The 22,587-nt window shown below is 41.6% G+C and overlaps 1 protein-coding gene and 1 long non-coding RNA gene across 4 annotated transcripts in view; one reads left to right on the forward strand and one right to left on the reverse strand.

Annotated features, from left to right (window-relative positions):
* Positions 1 to 20,942, reverse strand: part of LOC115588349 (calcium/calmodulin-dependent 3',5'-cyclic nucleotide phosphodiesterase 1A-like) — a 159,583-nt gene extending 138,641 nt beyond the window's left edge. For 2 of the 3 annotated variants that reach the window (XM_030428936.1, XM_030428938.1), the window contains exon 1: positions 19,777 to 20,941. In XM_030428936.1, the coding sequence (XP_030284796.1) occupies positions 19,777 to 20,282 (506 nt within the window). In that variant the 5' untranslated portion in view covers positions 20,283 to 20,941. Of the gene's footprint in view, positions 1 to 19,776 lie in introns of all 3 variants that reach the window. The other variant, XM_030428937.1, reaches the window with a different exon arrangement.
* Positions 10,580 to 11,822, forward strand: LOC115588367 (uncharacterized). Its single transcript, XR_003985327.1, has 3 exons — positions 10,580 to 10,698; positions 11,314 to 11,374; positions 11,461 to 11,822. It is a non-coding gene; the product is annotated as an uncharacterized LOC115588367 (long non-coding RNA).
* Positions 20,943 to 22,587: the final 1,645 nt, after the last annotated feature.

The following is a 22,587-nucleotide window of genomic DNA, read 5'->3' on the forward strand; positions in this document are numbered from 1 at the left end:
ATAGGTGTCACAGAGATCAGGTCACGTCAAGTGACAGACAGGTTATGTTTTGATATATCTTGTGAGATGAAACGGCTGTCAAAGTCCTCGGGTGCGCAGTACCAAAAGAGAAGAAAGGTGGAGGAGGAGAAGAAGTCCCAATATAAAGGTAACATTACCTTTTTTAAAATGCTGTTTTGTGTGAAGACGTTTCATTTGTATCAGATTGCTAACTAGGTTGCAATAAAGCAACGCTATCTTAACACTAGAATGGCCAAGACGGTCATTTTGACCGTTTTCAAATTTTTATGTGCAATAACTTTGTTGAATGAAAAAAATGCAATACGCTGTTACCTGACTTTTCCTAAAAGTGTCTGTATTTTTTTAAATATAAATTACACAAAGGACAGAGAAAATATGAAAAGTTTTACCGTTTCCAGCTTTTCAATTATTATTATTTTTAAATCATATATTATTAACACGCTAGACAATGAGACTAATATGCTAAGACTTAGACTTAGACTTAGACACAACTTCATTAATCCCTTTGGGAGGTTCCCTCGGGGAAATTGAAGTTCCATATCATACACAGCACTGTTAAATATATATATATATATATATATATATATATACATAAATAATATTAAATGAAATGAGATAACACTGTAAGAATAGAGGAAAAATATATATGTAAATATATGTATATACATGTGTGTCTATATAATATATATAAACTGTACACAGTATTCACAATTGCACATGGTTATTGTATTGCACTGCATTGCACATGGATATTGTATTGTACATGCATTTGTTCATCATCTGTTCGCCCTCCTCCCCCCCAGTGAGGAGTTGTACAGTTTGATGGCATTGGGGACAAAGGAGTTTCTCAGTCTGTTTGTCCAGCTCTTTGGAAGGAGCAGCCTGTCGCTGAACCGGCTCCTCCGGCTGCTGATGACAGTGCGCAGAGGGTGGTTGGCATTGGCCAGGATGCCCCACAGTTTGTTAAGAGTTCTCCTCTCCGCCACTGTCACCAGGGGGTCCAGCTTCATGCCGACCACCGAGCTGGCCCGCCTGACCAGTTTTTCCAACCTGGAAAGGTCTCCCTTTGATGTGCTCCCGCCCCAGCACACCACAGCGTAGGAAAGAACGCTGGCGACCACAGACTGATAGAACATCCACAGGAGCTTCCTGCAGATGTTGAATGATTGTAGCGTCCTCAGGAAGTACAGTCTGCTCTGAGCCTTCTTGTACAGCTGCTTAGTGTTGCTCGTCCAGTCCAGCTTGTTGTCAAGCCACAGCCCAAGATATTTATAGGTCTCCACGACCTCCACCTCCTCTGCTCCTAACAGAACTGGTCTGGGTCTGAGTCTATCCCTCCCGAAGACAATGACCAGTTCTTTAGTCTTTGAGGTGTTGAGCTGCAGGTTGTTTGTGTGGCACCAGACAACAAAGTTCCTCACCAGGCTCCTGTATTCCTCCTCTTTATCGTCTCTGATACACCCCATGATGGCCGTGTCATCTGCGAACTTCTGGATGTGACACGTTTCAGAGGTGTAGCAGAAGTCCGCTGTGTACAGAGTAAAGAGGAGGGGGGACAGCACAGTCCCCTGCGGAGCTCCTATGCTGCTGACTACAGTGTCAGACGTGATGTCCTTCAGCCTGACATATTGCGGTCTGTCGGTGAGGTAGCTGGAAATCCAAGCAACCAGGCAGGGGTCCACTCGCATTCTTTTTAGTTTTTCCTGGAGTAAAAGTGGCTGGATTGTGTTGAAGGCACTCGAAAAGTCCAGGACGAGGATCCTGACTGTGCCGTTTCCCTTGTCCAGATGCGAGTGGGCTCGGTGTAGGAGGTAGAGGATGGCATCCTCCACACCAACCTCTGCTCGGTAGGCAAACTGCAGGTTGTCCTCAGCGTGCTGTACCTGGGGTCTGAGGAGGTTGAGGAAGAGCCGCTCCAACGTCTTCATCAGATGTGATGTGATTGCCACCGGTCGGAAGTCATTCAGCTCGCTGGGCCGGTTCTTCTTTGGAACTGGAACAATGCATGATGTCTTCCAGAGGGTGGGCACTCTCCCAAGTTGCAGGCTCGTATTGAAGACCCGTTGAAGCGGCTCCCCGAGTTCAGCAGCGCAGGTCTTGAGGAGACGGGGACACACGTTGTCTGGTCCTGCTGTTTTCCGGGGCCAGAGCTTCCTCAGTTCTCCTCTCACCTGGTCAGCTGTGATGCAGGGAGGAGGCTGTGTGGAGGGGAGGGGGGCTGCTCAGCTGCTGTAGAAGGGGAGGGGGGGGAGGGGGAGGAGAGGAGGGTGCTGCTGTGCTGCCTACACTAGGAGGGGGGAGGGGAGCTGGCTGCAGTGAGGGTGGGGGGTGGAGTGGAGTGGCTGAACCTATTGAAGAAGTTGTTCAAGTCGTTCGCTCTCTCCACACCCTCTCCCTCTTGCTGGTCCTTGCTTTGTGGCCTGTGATGGTTCTGACACCTTCCCAGACCTCCCTCATGTTGTTCTCCCTCAGCTTCTGCTCCACTTTCTCCCTGTAGGAGTCTTTTGCCTCCCTCAGGCAGCGTTTCACCTCCCACTGTGTTGCTTTCATCCCCTCTTTGTCTTTATTCCTGAAGGCCTTTTTCTTCGTGTTGAGGACAACCTTGACTCTCTGTATTACCCATGGTTTGTTATTTGAGTAATACTGAACAGTCTTGGTGGGGGCAACCACGTCTGCACAGAAGTTGAGATAGTCTGTGAGACAGTGAGTCACCCCCTCTATGTCCTCATCATCCTGTGCACCCAGCAGCACATCCCAGTCCATGGTGTTGTAGCAGTCTCTCAGGGCCTCCTCTGCTTTAGGAGTCCATCTCCTGATGGCGCGAGTGGTGACAGCCTGCCTTTGGACCAAGGGGGTGTACTGGGGCTGTATGTATATGAGGTTGTGGTCTGACTTGCCCAGTAGGGGGAGGGTGGTGACTCTGTATGCTTCCTTAACGCTGGCATGCAGCAGGTCAATCGTCCTGTTCTTCCTGGTGGGGCAGTTGACAACCTGGTGAAAAGCAGCCAGGGTAGAGTTCAGGGTGACATGATTGAAGTCTCCAGAAATTATTATGAAGGCCTCGGGATGTTGCATCTGTAGCCATGCTGTGACGCTGTGTATCCTTTCACAGGCAGCGACCACATCTGCTCTCGGAGGAATGTAAACACAGAGGGCGATCACGTGACTGAACTCCCTTGGTAGATAATATGGCCGTAGGCTAACGGCCAGCAGCTCCAGATGAGGGCAACACAAAACCGCCTTCACGGTGACATGGCTGGGGTTACACCAACGGTTGTTGACATATATGATGAGTCCCCCACCTTTGTTTTTGCCACATGCCTTCGCGTCCCTGTCGGCGCTCACTGCTGTAAATCCCTGCAGGTCCACGTTAGCATCCGGTATGCTATCTGTTAGCCATGTCTCCGTCAGCATGAACAGGCTGCACTCACGGTAGATCCGCTGGTTCTCCAAAGCGGCCAGCTCGTCCATCTTATTTGGCAGCGAGTTGACGTTCCCCATTATCACGGAAGGAATCGATGGTTTGAAAACTTGGTTAGCTACTAAGAAGGATAAATGAATCATGAATCAAAGTAGAGGCCAACCCGTCCGGATGTGCCAGTGGTGCAGGTTGTATTCAGTGTTGTTTATTGTGAAATGGTAGTAAATCTTTTATTATAAGGTAATTGTTATGTTGAGCACACCACTTGTGCAAATAATTGCTGCAAGCTGCAACAGTTGTTTGTCCTATTCTGCTTTTTTGAGCGCTAGATGCGCTCAAAAAATGTTTCCAGACACCCCTAACAGCTGCTGGAGAGAGGCCTTCTGATGCAACATCCACAACACTTTCTGAAGCATGTAAGTTTAGCCAATTGTTTGTGGTCTCTTACGCACTGCTATGTTGTTGTTGTTGTTGTGACTGAACGGTACAAGAAAACACAGTAAAAACCTAAATTTACAGTAAATTTAGGTTTTACAGTAAATTTACAGTAAATTTAGGTTTTTGGCAAATAATATAAAGTGTATTTGTACATAACCTACTTTATATCAAAACTTAATCAATTTCTTAAATAAAGTAGAATGACACAACAAACTTAACAGTATGGATGTACTGTTTGAATACAGCTACAAGTCAGGTGTCATGCAGCAGCAGCGCTACCACATCAACCACACCACCTCTGAAAGTCAACTTGGAGCAGGTGAGTTATGTTATTGAATGTTACAGCTGCAGTCAAATTACTGAACAATACTACGGTTATTCATAATTTATGCTTCAGATGTATTTATTGCCTGATGTGCTGTTATTTGTAAATCACTGTGTGACCTTCCTGAAGGATTAATATCTGTATTTACATGTGCGTTTTATTTGCTTGCAGGTGGAGGAACAATCTGATGACACCCAGTCAACATGTCCTGAAGAACACAAGGTAGCACCTTTGGACCCTGCTGACTGGCCACCCCAGTCTGATAAGGTGAGGGTCAGAGGTGTCAAAAGTACTCACATTTGGTACTTGAGTAGAAGTATAGATACTTGTGTAAAAAATTACTCTAGTAAAAGTAGAAGTACTGATTCAGCTCCTTTGCTCAAGTAAAAGTAAAAAAGTACAGGCTCTGAAAAGTACTTAAGTACAAAAGTAAAAAGTAAAAAATATTTTTTGCCGTCAATGATACACAATACCTCTTCTGATATCTCAACAAAACGAAAAGTTCTTGGCACACAAAATAGGATAGTTTTGTTCCTTTATTAACAACCTGCACAGTTGTGGTACAGAGAAAAATAAATAAATCACTGGTCTGTTTGCTGCAAATTAAATTTCAGACAGAATAATCACGACTGAATTAACCAGAGGTCCTCAGGAGCACCTGGATAATTCAGCTTTATAACAGCTTTGGTACTCTCAATACTATACTTAACATATTACTTTTAACAGAATTTGTATCTTTTAACACTTTATATAGGAAAACTATTGTTTTGACAGGCTCAATTTACGCCAATGTGCAAATCAGTTTTCCATTTCAGCAACAGAACTTAAAACATTATGATCAACATGGAAACTAGTTTAATCAAGTTGTTTTTCTTTGTGAGATATTCACTCATCCCTACAGGAATCCCAAAATTGTTTATTTAGCCGATCTGGTTCTCAAAGTTCTTTGAAACCAGGCATGTACTTTTGGGTCTGAAAATCAGTCCTGCAGTGCTAAAAAGCCTCTGGCAGGCAGCTGAGGCAGGTAGAGGTGTGTTGAGCTTCAGTGACACGTTGCAGACTGCTAGGAAAGATTTCAGGGCATCCATGGTATCATCCGGACAGGCCAGGTAGGTCTCTAGCTTGGTTTCCTACAGTTTATGCTGCTTGGATGGGCCTTCATCTGAGGGCGACTTCCTCTTCAAAGTAGGTGCAGTGAGGTTTTTGTATCTCTCCAAGTGACTCACGTGCTCTCTGTAGGAGTGACAATACACACAAATAAGACACAGACGTACACAAAGATAAGAGAAAAGTGCTTCACCTGACTGAATTGTTATATAAATGTTTAACGTTGTCTTTGTGCGGAGTTGACGTAGATGATTAACAACTACTGGCACACAGGGGACGTTAGCCTTCAGACCTTTCAGCTTAAAATCCTTTTCTGACAGAAAATGTATTTATTTTAACCTAAATCACCATTCAACCCATAAACCTCCCCAAGAGGGGCTTTCTGGCAGAGAGCCCTGAAGAGTAATGTCTCACAACAGTGGCAAAACGGCAATTAATTGAGGATTATTGAGAAGTTGTTGTTTTCTTTAACCGACACTAGCTAGTGTTAGCGCTATAGTATCAAAACAATGTGTTCCCATAGCATTGCTAACGTTGTAAACTGGCCTACAAGAAATGCGAAATGAGCTAATGATAACAACTGAAAATACACCTTACCTGGGTGTGTTTATTCAGATTTGACGGAGAGTTCTTGAACACCAGAAGCTCGTAGTTTTTAGGTTGGCACAGGACACAACGCATTCGCCATGAATCATTCTTGGAGTCGACAACCTCAAACAGTTCTCTTAAATAAGGTCATGGAGGGAAATGTCTTGCTTCTGATATAATGCGTCGTCATTCCCTGGTTGGTTCACTTTCTTCCTCCATGTCGCTGCTGCAAGTTTTCTCTCTAACAAAACCTGTAACTCACGGCGCGTCTCTCCGCGGTTGACTGTCCCTCTCTAGGTAATTACGTCTTACATCTTGTCGTCAACCGCGGAGGAAAAAAAAAAAAAAAAGTAACAAGCCTGTTTTGACAATGTAAGGAGTAGAAAGTACAAAAAAAAAATTTAAATGTAGGGAGTAAAAGTAAAAAGTCGTCAGAAAAATAAATACTCAAGTAAAGTACAGATACCTGAAAAATCTACTTAAGTACAGTAACAAAGTATTTTTACTTTGTTACTTGCCACCTCTGGTGAGGGTGGAATTAGTTAGATGAGGGTAAATGGTCTGCATTTTTATAGCGCTTTTCCAGTCTAACGACAGCTCAAAGCGCTGTACAACACATGCCACATTCACCCATTCACACACACATTCATACACTGATGACGGAGGCTGCCATGCAAGGCGCCAACTGCTCATCAGGAGCAATTTGGGGTTCAGTATCTTGCTCAAGGACACTTCGACATGCAACTAGGGGGAGCTGGGATTCGAACTGGTGACCTACTCATCACTAGACGACCCGCTCTACCCACTGAGCCACAGCCGCCCCATAGGGCCATATCAGCTAACATAACACTTTGAATTTCCAAAAAGAGAAGATAGGAGAAGTTGCCATCACCTCTACTTCTACAGATAATTAATCAATGGAGAAAGGAGCAAGAGAAGCTGGGTGGTATATTCCATCAAAAACAGTTTATACTGCTTCTGTTGCAAGCTGTTCTCACAGAAAACATACAAACTCATCAGTGATGGACTTGATGACTGGAAAAATTGCAGCATTATGATAAAAAGTCATGAAAACAGTCCGGATCATTGTAAGCACATGATTTCATGGAAAGGACCAGAGACTCGTCTTGAAAAGGGCCAAACAATAGCTAAACCTGAAATGGCACTAATAGAGGCTGAAAGGAGAAGTTGGTGTGATGTCCTGACCAGGTTGGTATTGAAGCAGCATGGTGCTGACATGGAAATACAAGTTATATAGTCAACGAAATTTGGCACCATTGTCTTATGACAATGGTGCTGATATGAAAGGGAAGAGGAAAGGTGTTCAAGCCAGACTTCTTGAGAAAAAATCCAGAGCTTTATTTGTGCCATGCGGAGTACTCACAGTGAATCCGATACTAGATGGGAGAGTCATATCAACAGTGTAGAGGCTGTTAGATACCAGGCTGCAGAAGTCAGGGATGCACTTACGGAGGTGAGGGACAATGCCACAGATCCAACCATAAAAATTGAGGCATAATCTTTGGCTGTAGAGGTTGGATCTTACCGCTTCTCAATCTGTACTGTGATATGGCATGACATCCTGACCAAAATTCAGCATGTCAGCAAATTATTACAGTCAGAGACAATGCAGATGGATGTTGTAGTCAACCTTCTGAGGAAAACTGAAGCCTCTCTTATCAGCTACAGAGACACTGGATTTGCTTCTGCCCAAGTGTTAGCTAAAGAAATGTGTAAGAAGATGAATGTGGAAGCTGTTCTTAAGAAGAAGAGGTTTTTATGAGGCTCCTGACCAGGAAAGGACAGATTCACTGAGGAAAATGGAAATTTCCTTTTTCAATGTGGAGGTGGACAACTTCAATGTGTCAAGGAAGAGATAAGAAAACAGCAGATTCATGCTATCTAATCAGAATCTTGATATGCCACACCTGTTAGGAGTGATGGATTATCTCAGCAAAGGAGAAGTGCACACTCACACAGATTTAGACAGATTTGGGAACAATGTTTGAGAGAAATGTTCTTTTGTGTATGTAGAAAACGTTTAAGATCTTTGAGTTTAGCTCATGACAAATGAGAGCAAAAACAAAAGTGTTGTGTTTATATGTTTGTTCAGTGTAATACCTACATTTATTTATTTATTTATTTATTTATTTATTTATTAATGATTTTGACATGTTCAGTTCTCCATAAAACTGTAAATGCAGATCAATAAACCATAGAGATCTGTATTGTTTGGAGGGAAAGTGTATACATTTGTTTTATCATTGTTCTCTCTAGTTTCCGTGGTAACAGTGGAGCATTTTGATGCAGCGCAGTCTCTGCTGAGAGGAGAGCGACAGCTTTTTTATTTTTTCGATTTCCTTATATTTACAGTATTTTCTGTTAAAATGTAACTCCAAAACTATAGAATACATGTATGCAGTGAAGGTGGAGATGAACCACTAAAAATGAAACACAACACACAGTGATGATACACACCCTGCGATAGATGAAGCAAAATCACATGAAAAGAAAAGATCTAAATTCCCTCACTGAGGGCATCAGCCTGGAAAAGTCAGGACAGCGTGGTGAGTCACTCTCCATAAACAGTCTCTGTCAGTGTCTGTCTCATCTGTCAGTGTTGGTGCTGCAGCATGCCTTTGTTATTTTGACCAATAACACAATGCAGGAGTCTGGCACTGCTCACGCTACAGCAAATGCTATAATTCAGCACTGATCCGCCCACACAGGCTAGTGTACATTACTGATGACCATGAAATAGCAGGTTCTTGTTGTCAGATCCAAAGCTGCATTGTGTCAGAGGTATGATTAGCCTCCAGGGTCAGATTCCACAGCTGTGACTGATTCCCATTCTGTTGACCGTTAGATGCTTGTCAACAACTTGTGGATTTATATGGGGTTTACACATTTTTCACCTTGTGAGTGTATGTTTATGTTTGTTTCTGGAGACACGAACTGTAGCAGGAACTAATGCTTAGGTGATTTTCAGGTTTTTGGTAGATTTTTGTCAGTTTGATATGATGCCATGCAGGAAACATTGTATGGTGCTGGGGGTGCCAGCCATAGTATAAATCTGACAAGAATAATTTTTGTTTAGTTAATCCTACAAAAAGGACCCATGTGTTTCAGTGCATGGTCCCTTACTTACCCAACCAGAAATCCGCAGGAATTAAGAAACCCCTACACAAGAATTTAGCAGACCAAAACAGTGCAGTACATTCAGTGCAACAATACAAACCCACAGTTCAAATACCCTAAAAATGTCTCCTCTTCGCAACAGACAAATCACTCCTCTTCAAGGTCTCCCAAACCTTCTCATTCCCTAAAACAGCACTTGTACAATTACGGAAGGTGACAAAATTGGAGCACTTGGATTGGTCTCTTTTTTGTGCTTGTGTCAAATGTAAAAATGAAAATAACTGAATGTTATGTTGTTGTTTTGGCATGTGACTTCCTGTCTGCTCTGTGCTGAATTTGGCTGAATTGCTGCATCGTACTCCGGCATAGAAATAGAAGCCTTGCGTATCTGCTACAGAAAGGTCCGGACTGCTGGAGCTGCAAAAGAATAGATAAAAACGCAGCAAAGCCAGTGGAAGTAAACAAATACACTAGAGTGAAAGAACACATTATGCTACTGTTTCAACCAGCTGAGTAGTATTCCAACTGACAGTTTCACCTTTAAGTTCTGACTTCAAGTGAGCTACGGGATTTGTAAGGACTCAAGAGCGACGCAGAGTTGGCCACTGGACAAGTAAGGAGCCCTGCTTGATTCATGTTTAATATGTCTAAGTTGGCAGGTGTTACAGTAATACAGGCAATAGTGCAGATGGCTGAACGCCATTGCAGTCGCGCCACATAACTTGTTGGTAAATCTAGCTTGTAGCTTGTGTGCTATCACCGGTGTTAAACTTTGACCAAGCAGTTATAACATTAGTTTGTGTTCAGGACGCTCTGAAGTGCTTGAATTGGTTTAGAGAAATGATGTTACTCATGCTTCAGAAAGTCAGCATGGTGTTGCACCGGGTAAAGATTACCTAGTAACTCTGTCTACTGCGATGTGAGGAATATTGTTTGTTGCTCAGGATATCTACAGTGAACGGCATGAGGCAATCGTCATTGGGATTCAGTTGTTTTGGTCAGAAATAGAGCAATTGGGGCTTATGTTGTTGTTATTTTGAATGCGCCATCTTGGTTATCTGGCTTACTCTGTTACCAGGGTTACAAGCCTGCTTATGCACAGCAGGCTCCTCTGTGGGAGGGGCTTTGAGGGCAGGGCTGCAGCATAGCAGAGAGGAAGAAGGAGGGACCTGGGAGCTGGATCATTCAAATTTTCAAAAAACTCCAGACTGCAGCTGTAAATTATGTCAGGTTAGTAGGCAAGCTTCTGTGTTGAATTCTTCATTTTTTTGTTTCACCTTTCATGTTTCTGTTCAGGAAATTAATGCTGACACGTTCACTTGCCAAATACTTTTTAAACAGACTTTGGCTAAATTAAACACTTTTCTTGGGCTCAATTTCTTGAACCAACACACCAATTTCTACAAATACATTAGTTTTTATCGTATGACCATTTGCTCTGTTGCCAACTAAAATGCTGTACAGTTAGTAGGGTCGAGAGGCACCGGGGTGGAGGCCTCCACTGTGAGGTCGTTTCCGGTGCAGGCTCCACTGTCAGAACACCTCCACTGTCAGGACTGGAAGTGAGGATTTTCTTGGGAAGTGAGGACATTTAGATCTCGATTTCACCTACCTTTTAATTTCAGAGAGACCAGCGAGTGAGCATGTGTCCTGAGTAGCGGTGAGTTGCTGATTTTTCTTAGCCACAGAAAGTAAATGCATGGTTTCTTATGTTCGACAATATAGGTGCTGTAAAATAGTAACGTTGTAGAAGTCATTAATGATGCAAATTACCGAAAGCTACTTGTCAGTTTGGGTTGTCATTTTGAAGCTAAATTAGATAACGTAAAAGTTAACTTTCACAAATGGCGGTTAGCATCAACACCTTAGGGTCTCAGGGATCATTCACTTTTTAGTGCCTAACATAAAGTAACTGTTCGCATTTGTTTGTACGTAACATTATAAAACATTTTTGTAAACATCTGCTTGCATTAGCTGGGCATCACCACGAAATTAAAAACCTGTCTCTCTGAACTTACAAACATGATATGTGAAACAGCCAAGCTACCAACACGATGCAACACACCATGATGTTTTGCCAGAGGTCGACTAGCTAATTAGTGATATCACCTGTTTAAGTGCACAAATGGAATCAAAATTTGGCAGGACTACATGGCACATTTTTACTTTTTTATTTTTCCACCTCTGTTGTATACTACAGTGTATATAGTAGTTTTGGAGCTTGTGTTTTGATATTACAACTAATCATTTTGTTTATCTATCTATATATTTTCAGGAAGATGAGCAGCAGGCTGAGGTCAGTCAGACCTGCCGAAGTGGACACACCAGTCGAAGGGGTAAGCTTTTTCACAGTATCTATTGGTCAGATACTGTTGGTGCAGCACCTATAGAACAGATATCTTTCTTTCTGTCTTTTCCATAGGACTAGGTTGAAGATCTCATTCTTCACGAGTGCAGACATGCAGCAGAGTGGGTTGAGGCCAACAAACAACTATTCTCTGTTTTTCTCATTGATCAGTTAATAATTCACTTGGATTATACTGTAGATATCAAGAGTAAGGGTAGTATCTAGTGGTACTTAGGTGTTCCAGCAGCAGAAGAACATAATTAGCATAGACATAGAACCAAACATGAAATGTATGGTGGTTAAGAATAAAAGTACAGAATAATACAACTGAAAAACAAATTGAAAAAAAAAAATTATAGAAGAGCAGTGCAATAAAGTTAAATGATAATGAAAAGGCAGCTAAGTACTGTATATACTGTATAGTACACAATAAAATGTATAGGCCTATGACATCTTATGAGATGTTGGCTTATGAATGAGTATTAACTGAAAAGACAATTTGTGCACTGAGCAATGTTATTCTTGCCCTCCATTGTTTTCATTGATCAACTATTTGACCTTCTCTCAAGATCCTCAGGTTTATAGTAGGCTACAAATAGACAATTGAGCCCCAAGCCATATCACCCACAGTTTGTTTTTTGTAATGACTAAGTTGTAAAATTACGCAGTGCAGTGTATATCAGTCTACATATATGGCAATCATTAATGAGAGGTGTTTTGAAAAAGACAAAGGCTAATGCTTCAATTGTCCAAATCAAATCTTTATTTCTTTCTTTGAATTAATAGAGGTTGTGGATGGCTTTTTGTCCTAGATTTGGACAGAATAAATCAAAATGCCCATGTTGAAGATCATGTGCAACATAAAAGGACAACACAGAACAAAAATGACAAACAAAACAAAAGTTTACTATATAAATAGAAACAGGAATTGATAAATTTTACGTCATATTGTTTACTGATTAATGCATTTGTGAGGAAAATGATTCAACCGGAAGTGCATTCGCGATTTTATTTTGAAATGTATCCTGTGCATTTCCTGACAGTGCAGGTGGCCTTAAAGTGGAGCCCTGCGGCGGTTGCGACCTCACAATGGAGGTCTGCAGCCAGGACCTCTTGGCAGGGTCTGTTAAACAGTACAAGATTTGCGGAGGGGCATAGATTCGTTTCACTTTGGCTGTAAATGCCATTAAATCTTTTTTTTTTATTTATTTATTTTTTATTGGTGAAATTATGTGAAAGACAAGGTGACATGGGGGACAAGCACATCACACCACGAGGATCAACGAATACAGTACAGATAACAACAGAAAACAACATAAAGTTATGATGATATGTTTATAGGTAGTATAGGTGTGTGTGTGTGTGTGCGTGCGTGCGTGCGCATGCAAGCAAGTGGCTGAGAGGCAGATAGTAAGGTATTATAAACATATGTAATATGGCATAGATAGATGATACAATAAAAATAAAAAAGTAAATAAAGTAAAACATATGAATAAGAAAAGAGAAGGAGTAGGAAAGAAAAAGTGATAAAAAAGTTAAATAAGTAGTAATAGTATGCAAAACGATATGAGATATATTAATATAGTACAGTGACATATAATTTAACCTAATATAATGTAATTAGGTAATTTGAGATACGATAAGACAGTATAGTGTAATACAAGATATTATAATAAGAATTGCAATATGGGCGTGCAGGTAGTCGAGTGGTTAGAGCGTATGCCATGAACGCAGTGGACCCCAGTTCGAATCTGGCCGGAGGACCTGTACTGCATGTCACACCCCCCATCTCTGTCCCCTTTCTGATCTATCCACTGTCAAATAAAGGTGTCTATGCCTCAAAAAAATCTTTAAATAAATAAATGTAACATGATTTAACCTAATATAGTCTGAAGAGATAATGTGAGGTCTGATAATGTAATACAGGGCAAAATTATAATATAATATATTGTGTAATATAGCACAGGAAAATAACATAATACATATGTGAACATAATATATGTGAACATAACCTAATGCAAGCAATACATCATGACAATGACTATCATAAGATTCATTATTGGGATTATAATTAATAATTTATATTACATTGATGATAATATATTGCAGTGAGGGGTGAGGTCGGACTGGGTGATCAGGAAGGCAAGCCCCCCAGCCGGTCCCAAGTAGCCCAGTCATTAGCCCCAGCGGGAGACAGGCGGGGCGGCAGTGAAAGCACCCCCCCCCCCCCCCCCCCCCCCCCCCCTTTTTTGTATTGTTTTTGTTGTTGTTGCTGTTTTTATTTATTTATTTTTATTTTATTTTTTTTAGATTGTACCTTGGGCCGCAGCCGAACCTGAAGGTAACTGCTGGCCCATTGCAAATCTAACCTCCTGTACCACCTCCTGGTCTGGGCAACTTCCAGACCCTTGGGAGGAGGTCTGCCCGCTGAGGAGTGGGTTGTTTTGTTTGTTTTGCTTGATTGTTTGTTTTGAAAGAGAGGGGGTGTGAGGTAGGGCCCAACCACTCAGCCCCACCCGCCCTCACCGAGGTACTGCCCTGCCCCAAGAGAACCAGACATTAAGCCCCCCCCCCACCTCCACCTTCAACCAATCCAGTCCGGCCCCACCCTCTGCCTTTATTTTATTATACAAATGTCATTATCATGATTATTGTTAGAAAAATAATAATAATAATAATAATAATAATAATAATAATAATAATAATAATAATTAATAAATAAATAAAAAATGAAGCGATAGAGATGATATATATGACATGGTAATAATAGCAATGATAGTAATGTCAGTAATAACAATCACAATCATACTATTCAGTCATACTAATAATATTAATAAACACAATCAACAAAATGCATAATAGTAATAATTATCACAGTCATATTCATGGTAATAATGTAAGTATTGATAATATAGTAATAATAATAGTATTAATAATAGAGGAAGAGCAAAAGAGATATATGGCACATGCGGATAAATGGATAAATATGAGTGTGTGTGTGTGTGTGTGTGTTAAATTGTGATGTGTTTTGAGGTGTCAGGAATGTGTGCGGTACCGGTGCAGCTATAGGCCCATCGAGGAGAGGAATGGGGATTACCCTTCTGTAAAAGCTGTTATTTTGTTGTTATTGTAAGCAGGGATTTTTTCCATAGAAATGTGTTCCAAGAGAAGATCCAGTGATTGATGTTTATTGAGTTTTTTGATTTCCAATTTAGAGAGAATTGTTTTCTTAGCGACAGTGAAAGAGATGAGCAAGCTGTTCTTGTATTTGTTTGGTATGGTGATTGCTGAAGTGTCTCCTAGTAGGCAGAGCTGTGGGGATGAAGGGATTCTGCAGTCCAGTATGATGGAGAGGTTTTTTGTGACAGAGTTCCAGATAGAGTGAACCGGTTGGCAAGCCCAGAGTGCGTGAAAGCAATTATCTATTGTTCCTGTTGTGCATTGTGAGCAGATGTCTGTGGTTGCTAGTCCTATTCTGTGAATTTTATATTGTGTGATAAGTGTTCGGTGGATGGTTTTGTATTGGATTAACTGAAGATTTGTATTGGATGTCATAGAAAATATATTTGTATTCATATCTGTCCCAAAATCAGATGAGGGAGAGATGTTCAAGTCGATGTTCCAGTGGGCTATTGGGAGTGTTATTGAATCCTCTGATGCTAATATTAGTTTGTAGAGTTTGGAGGTCAGTTTATTTAAATTCCTAAATAGAATTATGTTGTCAATTATTTCCGGGGGTTCAAGTTGGTTGTCATTTATATTAATTTTGGATTTGAGTATAAATCTGAGTTGTGAGTAATTTAAAAATTGATGACTATCAATCCCGTAGTTCTGTATGAGGTCCTTGAAATCTATAAGCTGATTATTATTAAAAAGATGGCAGAGATGTGTGATACCTTTTTGTGCCCATGTGTGATAGTGAAGGGGATTGTTGAGGAGTTGAAAATCAGGGTTGTGCCATATTGGTGTGTATTTACATGGTGCTGGAGTGGATTTGAAGATCTTGATGACTTTCCACCAGGCTGTCAGAGTTGTAGAGATTACTGTGTTTTTGAAGCAGGGGTGTCGTTTGATGGTTGTATTTAGAAATGGCAGATCTGAGAGTGCGATGTTTTGGCAATAGTGCTGGTCTAGGTCTGACCATGAGGTATTGTGGTTGGTTTGGTGGATCCATTTTGCAATATATTGTGTTTGATTTGCAAGGTAGAAAAAGTAAAAGTTTGGTGCATCCAGCCCACCTTGGGATTTGTTTTTTGTAAAGTGGATAGTTTAATTTTTGCTTTTTTATTCTTTCAGTAGAAATGAGTGGTGATAGAGTCTGTCCGTATAAATGCCATTAAATCTTTTTTTTTTTTTCCTGCCATAAGGTGATGAATGAGACCACAGTGACATTTGAAGAATTATATATTGTTAAATTATAATATTTGAAATGTATTAACATTATTCATTTTTATGAGTTACAAGAATTGGATATGTATGTTACAGTATATGTTGTGTTAACGTTTATAATACACTCATTTTCATTAATCTTATTTTCTCAGAATCTTTGCAGAAACATGACATTTTTCTGATTAGGGGAGTCATGGTTCCCGGGCAGTTGAGGGTTTCACATGGAGGTTGATTGTTTTTTTGTTTTTGTTTTTTTTTATGATTAAAATCAATAAAGCATTAGATTTTTCCACACATTTGTTTTCCTTTGTCAACACTTGCCATCTACATTACTAGAGAAACATTTTTAAAAAATTCTAATATGAAGTATTACAGAACCCACAAAAAGACATTGAGTTCCTTTTAAACATTTCATCCTAAACTAGTAACAACAATCCCAGGCCAGAAGTACACTTAAAGAAAGTAATTGGGTAAAGGCATCTGTTTTTCGTAACTTGTATTTTGGATTTATGGACTAAAACGTCTCTAAATTAATGCATCCTTTTTTTTTTTTTTCAAAACAGCTGCCACATGTTTTGTCTGCATTTGGGTTCTCACCTTTTTTTACCAAACCTTAACAGTTAAACTGAAAAAACATGGACCCAGCAGACACTTTTTCTGATGAACTCCATTAAAAACGTATTGTGAGGACCAAAAAGAGGCTTTTATCTCCTATGCACTTAAAAAAGTATCCTCAATGCCTTGGTTTATGAGCTCCATTCCTGGGCTGGTTACAGATCTTATGGACACCTACTACCCACACTACCATTCCAAAGCATGCTAGCTCCCAGTGCACTCCTCTGCCTGCTAGTGTTTGGTCCAAGGTTCCCAGCTTGCAGTCCAAACCTAGAATTCCACTGGTTGCATGTGCTTTGAGGAACAGCTCCGCCACTGTGTTGCTCCGTGCTTCCTCGTTCATCAACACCCACCTGCTCCGTTGCCATGTACCATCACTGGCAGAAATATAAGCCTTGCATATCTGCAAGGTGGAAGGGTCCGGACTGCCAGAGCTGCATTGGAGTAGCTATGCATTGCAGCCAAACCAGTGTTAGTACATACATAGACTAGAGTGAAACCTGTGAGCTCCACTGCCGTAGCAGATCACAGGCGGACTGAACATGTATCTGGTGGAATTTGGGGGCAAGCCTCAGCTACAGGTCCCTAGCTCTCAGCCCTTTTAGCCCTCTTAGGCCTGGGCTTGTTAGCTTTCTGCCATTCTGCCCTAACCAAGCTAGCTAGCCTCTGACCAGTCTGAGTTCCTCTTGATTGTGTCCAGGAATCCCCTTTCTTGGGGACCTGGCTAGCTTTCAAGATGGCTGCCCTTGAAAGTGAGACCCCATACAACATTGTTTCTCACTGCTACCCAGCTCTCCGTTGTGGGTTCTGGCCTGTGACTATGCTGTTCCTCCGTCACCCATCTGGTCCAGAGCCTCTTAAAATTAAATCAAATCAGTTTTATTTATATAGCCCAAAATCAAATCAAATCACATTGCCTAAATGGGCTTTACAATCTGTACAGTAAACAACATCCTCTGTCCTTAGACTCTCGATTCGATGTGAGGAAAAACTTGCCATGTTGTGGATATAAAACTGTTTTAACAGGGTAAAAAAAGAAGATGGAAGAAACCTCAAGAAGAGCCACAGAGGAGGGATCCCTCTCCCTTGACGGTCAGAAATGCAATAGCTGTAGCATGTACAGAAAAGAGCAACAAAGTCACAGTTTACAAGTTGCATTGAGAGAACATTTGATTTTCCTGGATCAGCTTACACTCCTCCAGTCCCTGACTGAGCCAACCCCTCTCCAGTACCTGGCTCTCTGTTGGCACTTCAGCAGACATCAGCCCCTGGTTCCCTGTCCACAGCTGAACCAGTGCCAGCAATGTGTGGAACTGCAGTTGTTTTAGAGACAATGAGGAACTAATCAAATGGCCTTTTCCAGAGGTGTGCGTAGCTGCTATAGCATCAGTGACGTCAGCAGTGGAGAATATATTTCACTGAAAGCAGTGCAAAGAACAAAACTGAAGGCCTTCTCAAAGGAAACAATGTTTTCACTCTTCTCTCAACTAACTTTATACAACTGCACAATTAGAGTTTGATTTACTAGCTGGCTCCTCTGTTGGTAGTGCTCTCCTACTGTTGGTGTTATTGGTTGAAGTTATACAATGGTGATAGACAGATGGTTCATCCAATCATCGTCCAAGTATATTTTGTGAGAGCCTGCCCTTTCCTAAACAGTTTCTAAAGGCGCACTTCCAGATTGTTGCGAAACATACAATCATCAGGTGAGATACTGCTCACAACTAGCATCTTTCCCTGCCAGCACTGCAGAAAATAATGGAGCTTTAGAGCAGTGGTTTAAGCTTTTTTGAACCATGGCATTCCTTGACAGGATTTTATTTTTGTCATGGCAATCCAAGCCACCCAATTACCATTTAACATACATTGTATGTATACATTTTCTTACAATCTTATCAATTTTAGATTTTATATTAAATGTCAAATTATATCAAACAGGGGAAACAGCTAGCTTGGCTGTATTCAAGGTTTAAAACATGTGGCAACCGGCACCTTTGAAACAGTGTTTCCCTAAGGGGTTGGCACCCTTGGGTGCCTTGAGAATGGGCTCAAAGTGCTGCAAGACTTATCATATTGTTTGTTTACCGTGCATTCTCAATGACGTTTCACCGCATTAAAAAAAATGGCACATTTACATTTGCTTTGTGTTGTGTTAAGCTTTTAAACATATCAAAATAGATTAAATACAAACTCTGCAGTTATTCTGTAGCTAATATCATGACAACATTCAGTTTATGGTTGTCATAGTAACACAGCACAAATTCTGGCAGAGTTTTTCAGCAGTTGTCAGCAGTCAAAATGATATTGACAATCAAAGGAGGGATGGAATCATTTGACGCAGTAAAGAGAACTCAAAGAAATGCTTCTACATCCTTTAACACAATCTGACAAGGCTGAATCTAAGCCCATAAAAAAAGAGAATAAAAAGAAAAATGATTTCAGACTCAACATCACTGGGTTACCAGGTTGTGGGTGCTTTAGGAAGACACTGGCATCTTGTTACTTTTACACAGAGACAGGCTGTTTTCCCCTGTTACCAGCCTTTATGCTAAGGTAAGCTAAGCAATAGCATTGACGCATGTAAGAGTGATGTCAATCTTCTTATCTAACTCAGAAAAGGAAGGGAATAATGAGATTTCCAGAAATGCCTCCATATTTATTCAATTTCGTAATCACATTTGATGCTTTTGTTACATGACAACATAAGTTCTGCAGTGTTCCTGCTCTCATTAAACTCCAGTAAAGACGTGTGTTCTCGGTGTGTACTGATGATGTAATAAGGCTGTTGTTGGTATGAAAACAGACCCATGAAACATCAACAGGACATTAAATCAAATATTTTAATGCTCAATTTGAGTCTTCTCTTCTTTTATTTTCTTCACCCACTGTATCTTCATGCCCTGCCTCCATGTCTCTCTCTCAGTTTATCTTTGCAGACTTTACTGCATCGCAACACTGTGCCATTACCATAGCAACTATGGCGAACAAAAGTACAAGCTGTTTTACATCTGCTGCTGTAGCTTCAAATTCAGACAGGTGTGGTGAAGTCGTTCCTGCTATGATGGTAGCTTGTTAGTGCTCATTACAGAGACAATATCTGACGGACGGACGGGGGCGGTGACCTAATCAAAAATCACACACAGTCTCTCTTTCTAATGTTCAGTGATAAAGCACACCCACAGATTTCTGCACATTTTCTCTCATCTGTTTTTCTCCATCCTGTCTGTGCCAACATCACCAAGGCAACCACATGATCACGCTGATGCCATCAGCGAGGCTGTCAGGCTGATACCAAACCAGACTAAAACAGTAATCGAGTGATTCTCACAGGTTTTCAATAGGACTATTGCATTATTATCATCAACACTGTAATCTATGTTTACTCACATTCCTCTCAGTCGATTCAGGACCTGGTTGTTGTGGTTCTGCTCCAGAGTGTCCTCAAAGTCTTGCTGCTCCTCCTCAAACTGTCGCTCTTCACTCTGCTGCTCCTGTTCAGTGTGCTGCTGAGCATCTGTCTCCTGTTCCTCAGTCTGCACCTCCTCCTGCTGGGACTCCTCTGCCTTAGTCTGCTGAACCTCCTCCTGTCCCTGTTGAAACTCTTCCTCATGTTGTACCTCCTCTTCCTGTTGCATCTCCCACTCTTGCTGCTTATCTTCCTGTTGCTTCAACTCCTCCTGCTGTTCCTGCTCCTCTTCTATCTGTAGCACATACCCCTCCTGCTGCACCTCCTCAAACCCCTCCTCTTGACCTCTGTCCTGTCGATGCATCCTCTCCTGCTCTCCCTCCTGTGGCTTCTCCTCCCATTGCTGTATCTCCAGTTGTTGTACTTCCTGCTCCTCAGCTTCCAGCACCTCCTTTGGCAGCTGTAACTCCTCCACCCCCTCATTCATGTTGGCGTGGTGGAGGAGAAAATGAGGTTGGGGTTTTTACAGATGGATAAGTGCTTACGGAGCAAAAGTCTCTGTGCAGCGTCCGGGTGTCTTTCAGTCTGTTGGAGTTGTGAAAACATCAACGCTGTTTACAGCCCAGAGCGTTTGGGTTGATGGAACTTCTAACGTCCAACTTCCTGTGATGTCACCTGACAGCCTGGCCAATCCAAAATGATGATCTCTGATCGGTTAGAGAAACCAAGGTGTCAAAAGACAAATTGTTGTTTTAGTTATAAATGTGAAAAGCAGGAACAGATGAAACAACCACCAAGTAAACAAGGTGATCAGCTGGCAACCAGTTCAGAGCCAACAGTTGAGCTCTGCACTCCATCACTGCAGCTGCAAAATGATCCAGCTGCATCCTGTCCCAGAGCATCACCGTAGCAACGCAAAGAGGAAGTCGACCAGCAATAAAGACAGGAGAGAGAGAGAGAGAGAGAGGATTGATGGAGAAGCACAAAGGAGAAGCATAAAACACCGCAGAGCGTTACCGTGGTAACTCAGTAAGGGTTGCTAAGAGTGATGGAATCCTGCAGCCGACAGACTGCCCTCCTCCTTCTACTCCTCCTCACCCCCTCCTTAATTCAAGCACACATAACTTACGCTGTGTTCAAATGCAAACAGGCACCTCAATATGTCCCTGCCCATGCTCACTGAGAGCTACATCTGAGACAGAGAGATGAAGCAAACAGTGCTAAGACGTGTGTGTGTGTGTGTGTGTGTGTGTGTGTGTGTGTGTGCATATGGCTGTGTTTCTGTGTGTGTGTGTTTTAGAAGATACTGGTAAGATGTTCCAGAAAAATTGGAAAAACAAATCCTCTCCAGTCAAGTTGCATTAGCAGACAAACAGTATTCAGTCCCACTGGCGTCCCCTACAGGCTTGCAGTGGTCATTACACTCAGTCACAAAATGAAATTGTAGACAGTCCACCACTTTTCGGCAGCCAATATTGATAAAAAAACGTGTTAACCCTAAGGAGGGAGCTATAGGAGAGGTTACATAGTCATTCAGATTTAAAGGGTTCATGCACTGGGGTCCCTGTTGGGCTGCAGCACCTTCAGAGGGCGTGCTCACCCGTTACTGTATGTAAGGATGTAGTGTATGATGTGGAGAAAACAAGCAGAAGAAGAAGAATCTTCATTTGTCAGATATGCAAACACACCTAAAATTTGTCCTCTGCATTTAACCCATCACTAGCTGCACATTCTAACTATACACATACGCACACACACACAACCAGCAATTGCCATGCAAATGGGATGATGTTTGTCTGACTTTCTGTGTCAAATGTGTCCAATCCATGCATAGACGTATTCAGGGCGACACCCTCTATGTTGCTCATGTTTGAGCAATTTGGTGTAGATGGGAAATTGTATGTTGTCATGAAGACTTCCTGCTTTCTGGCGAAGCTTCGAAATGGAGTGCACTATCACGCCCACCAGGTATAACGTAGGCAAAAGCTTTTCATGTTCAAAGTTGAGGATGATACTTACTGAATGTGAAGTTAGTGGTGTTAAATCTGTGGGAGGAGTGAAAATGGGTAAAAATGGCGCTGAAAATCTAAATGGCTGACCTCCCTTTGTGCTGAGGGTATGAGTCCAAGAAGGTTTTTTGTGCACCTTGTCATGATACATATGCATACTGAATTTTTGTTCATCTATGTGCATGTAGGAAGTGTGATTGATTGATAACAGGCTGACTTCCTGTGTCGAGTGGGTGGCGCTATTGATATGATACAGAATTGAATCAGATGTATTCAGGGTGTCTCCCTCTGCTTGTGTGAGCAACACTGCATGAAAAGTGTGATTTTCGTCAGTATGCGGCACTGTAGATTGACGTGGAATTTCAGGTTTGCGACTGCACGCGGCAATTTGCAGGCAACACCGAAAACTGACGTAAATTGTCGGAAATTGACATGGGCCTTGCTTGGCAGTTGTCCCCCAATGACCTCCCTCCCCCTGATTCTAGGGGAGGCTTTAACATGTAAATGAAAATGCTGTGAGCTATACAAATGCAAATCAGGGCAGCAGGGGGAGTTTTACCTCAGGTGACCTTTTTCTAAAAGGTGTTAACTTCATTTTAAGAAAATCTCTGGTATAAATAGATGAGGCTCAGTATAGCCTAATTATAGACCCTTATATTTTAGCTTGAATTTATTTATTTAATGAAAGTATGCTAGATTAATTACTGTGTATGTCATTAGCAATGGCCAATGTTATGTAAAAAAGATTATTTATTCTTTTTTTTCTCTCTCTCTCTCTCTCTC

Source organism: Sparus aurata, chromosome 9, assembly GCF_900880675.1.
Source record: "Sparus aurata chromosome 9, fSpaAur1.1, whole genome shotgun sequence".
Lineage (NCBI taxonomy): Eukaryota > Metazoa > Chordata > Actinopteri > Spariformes > Sparidae > Sparus > Sparus aurata.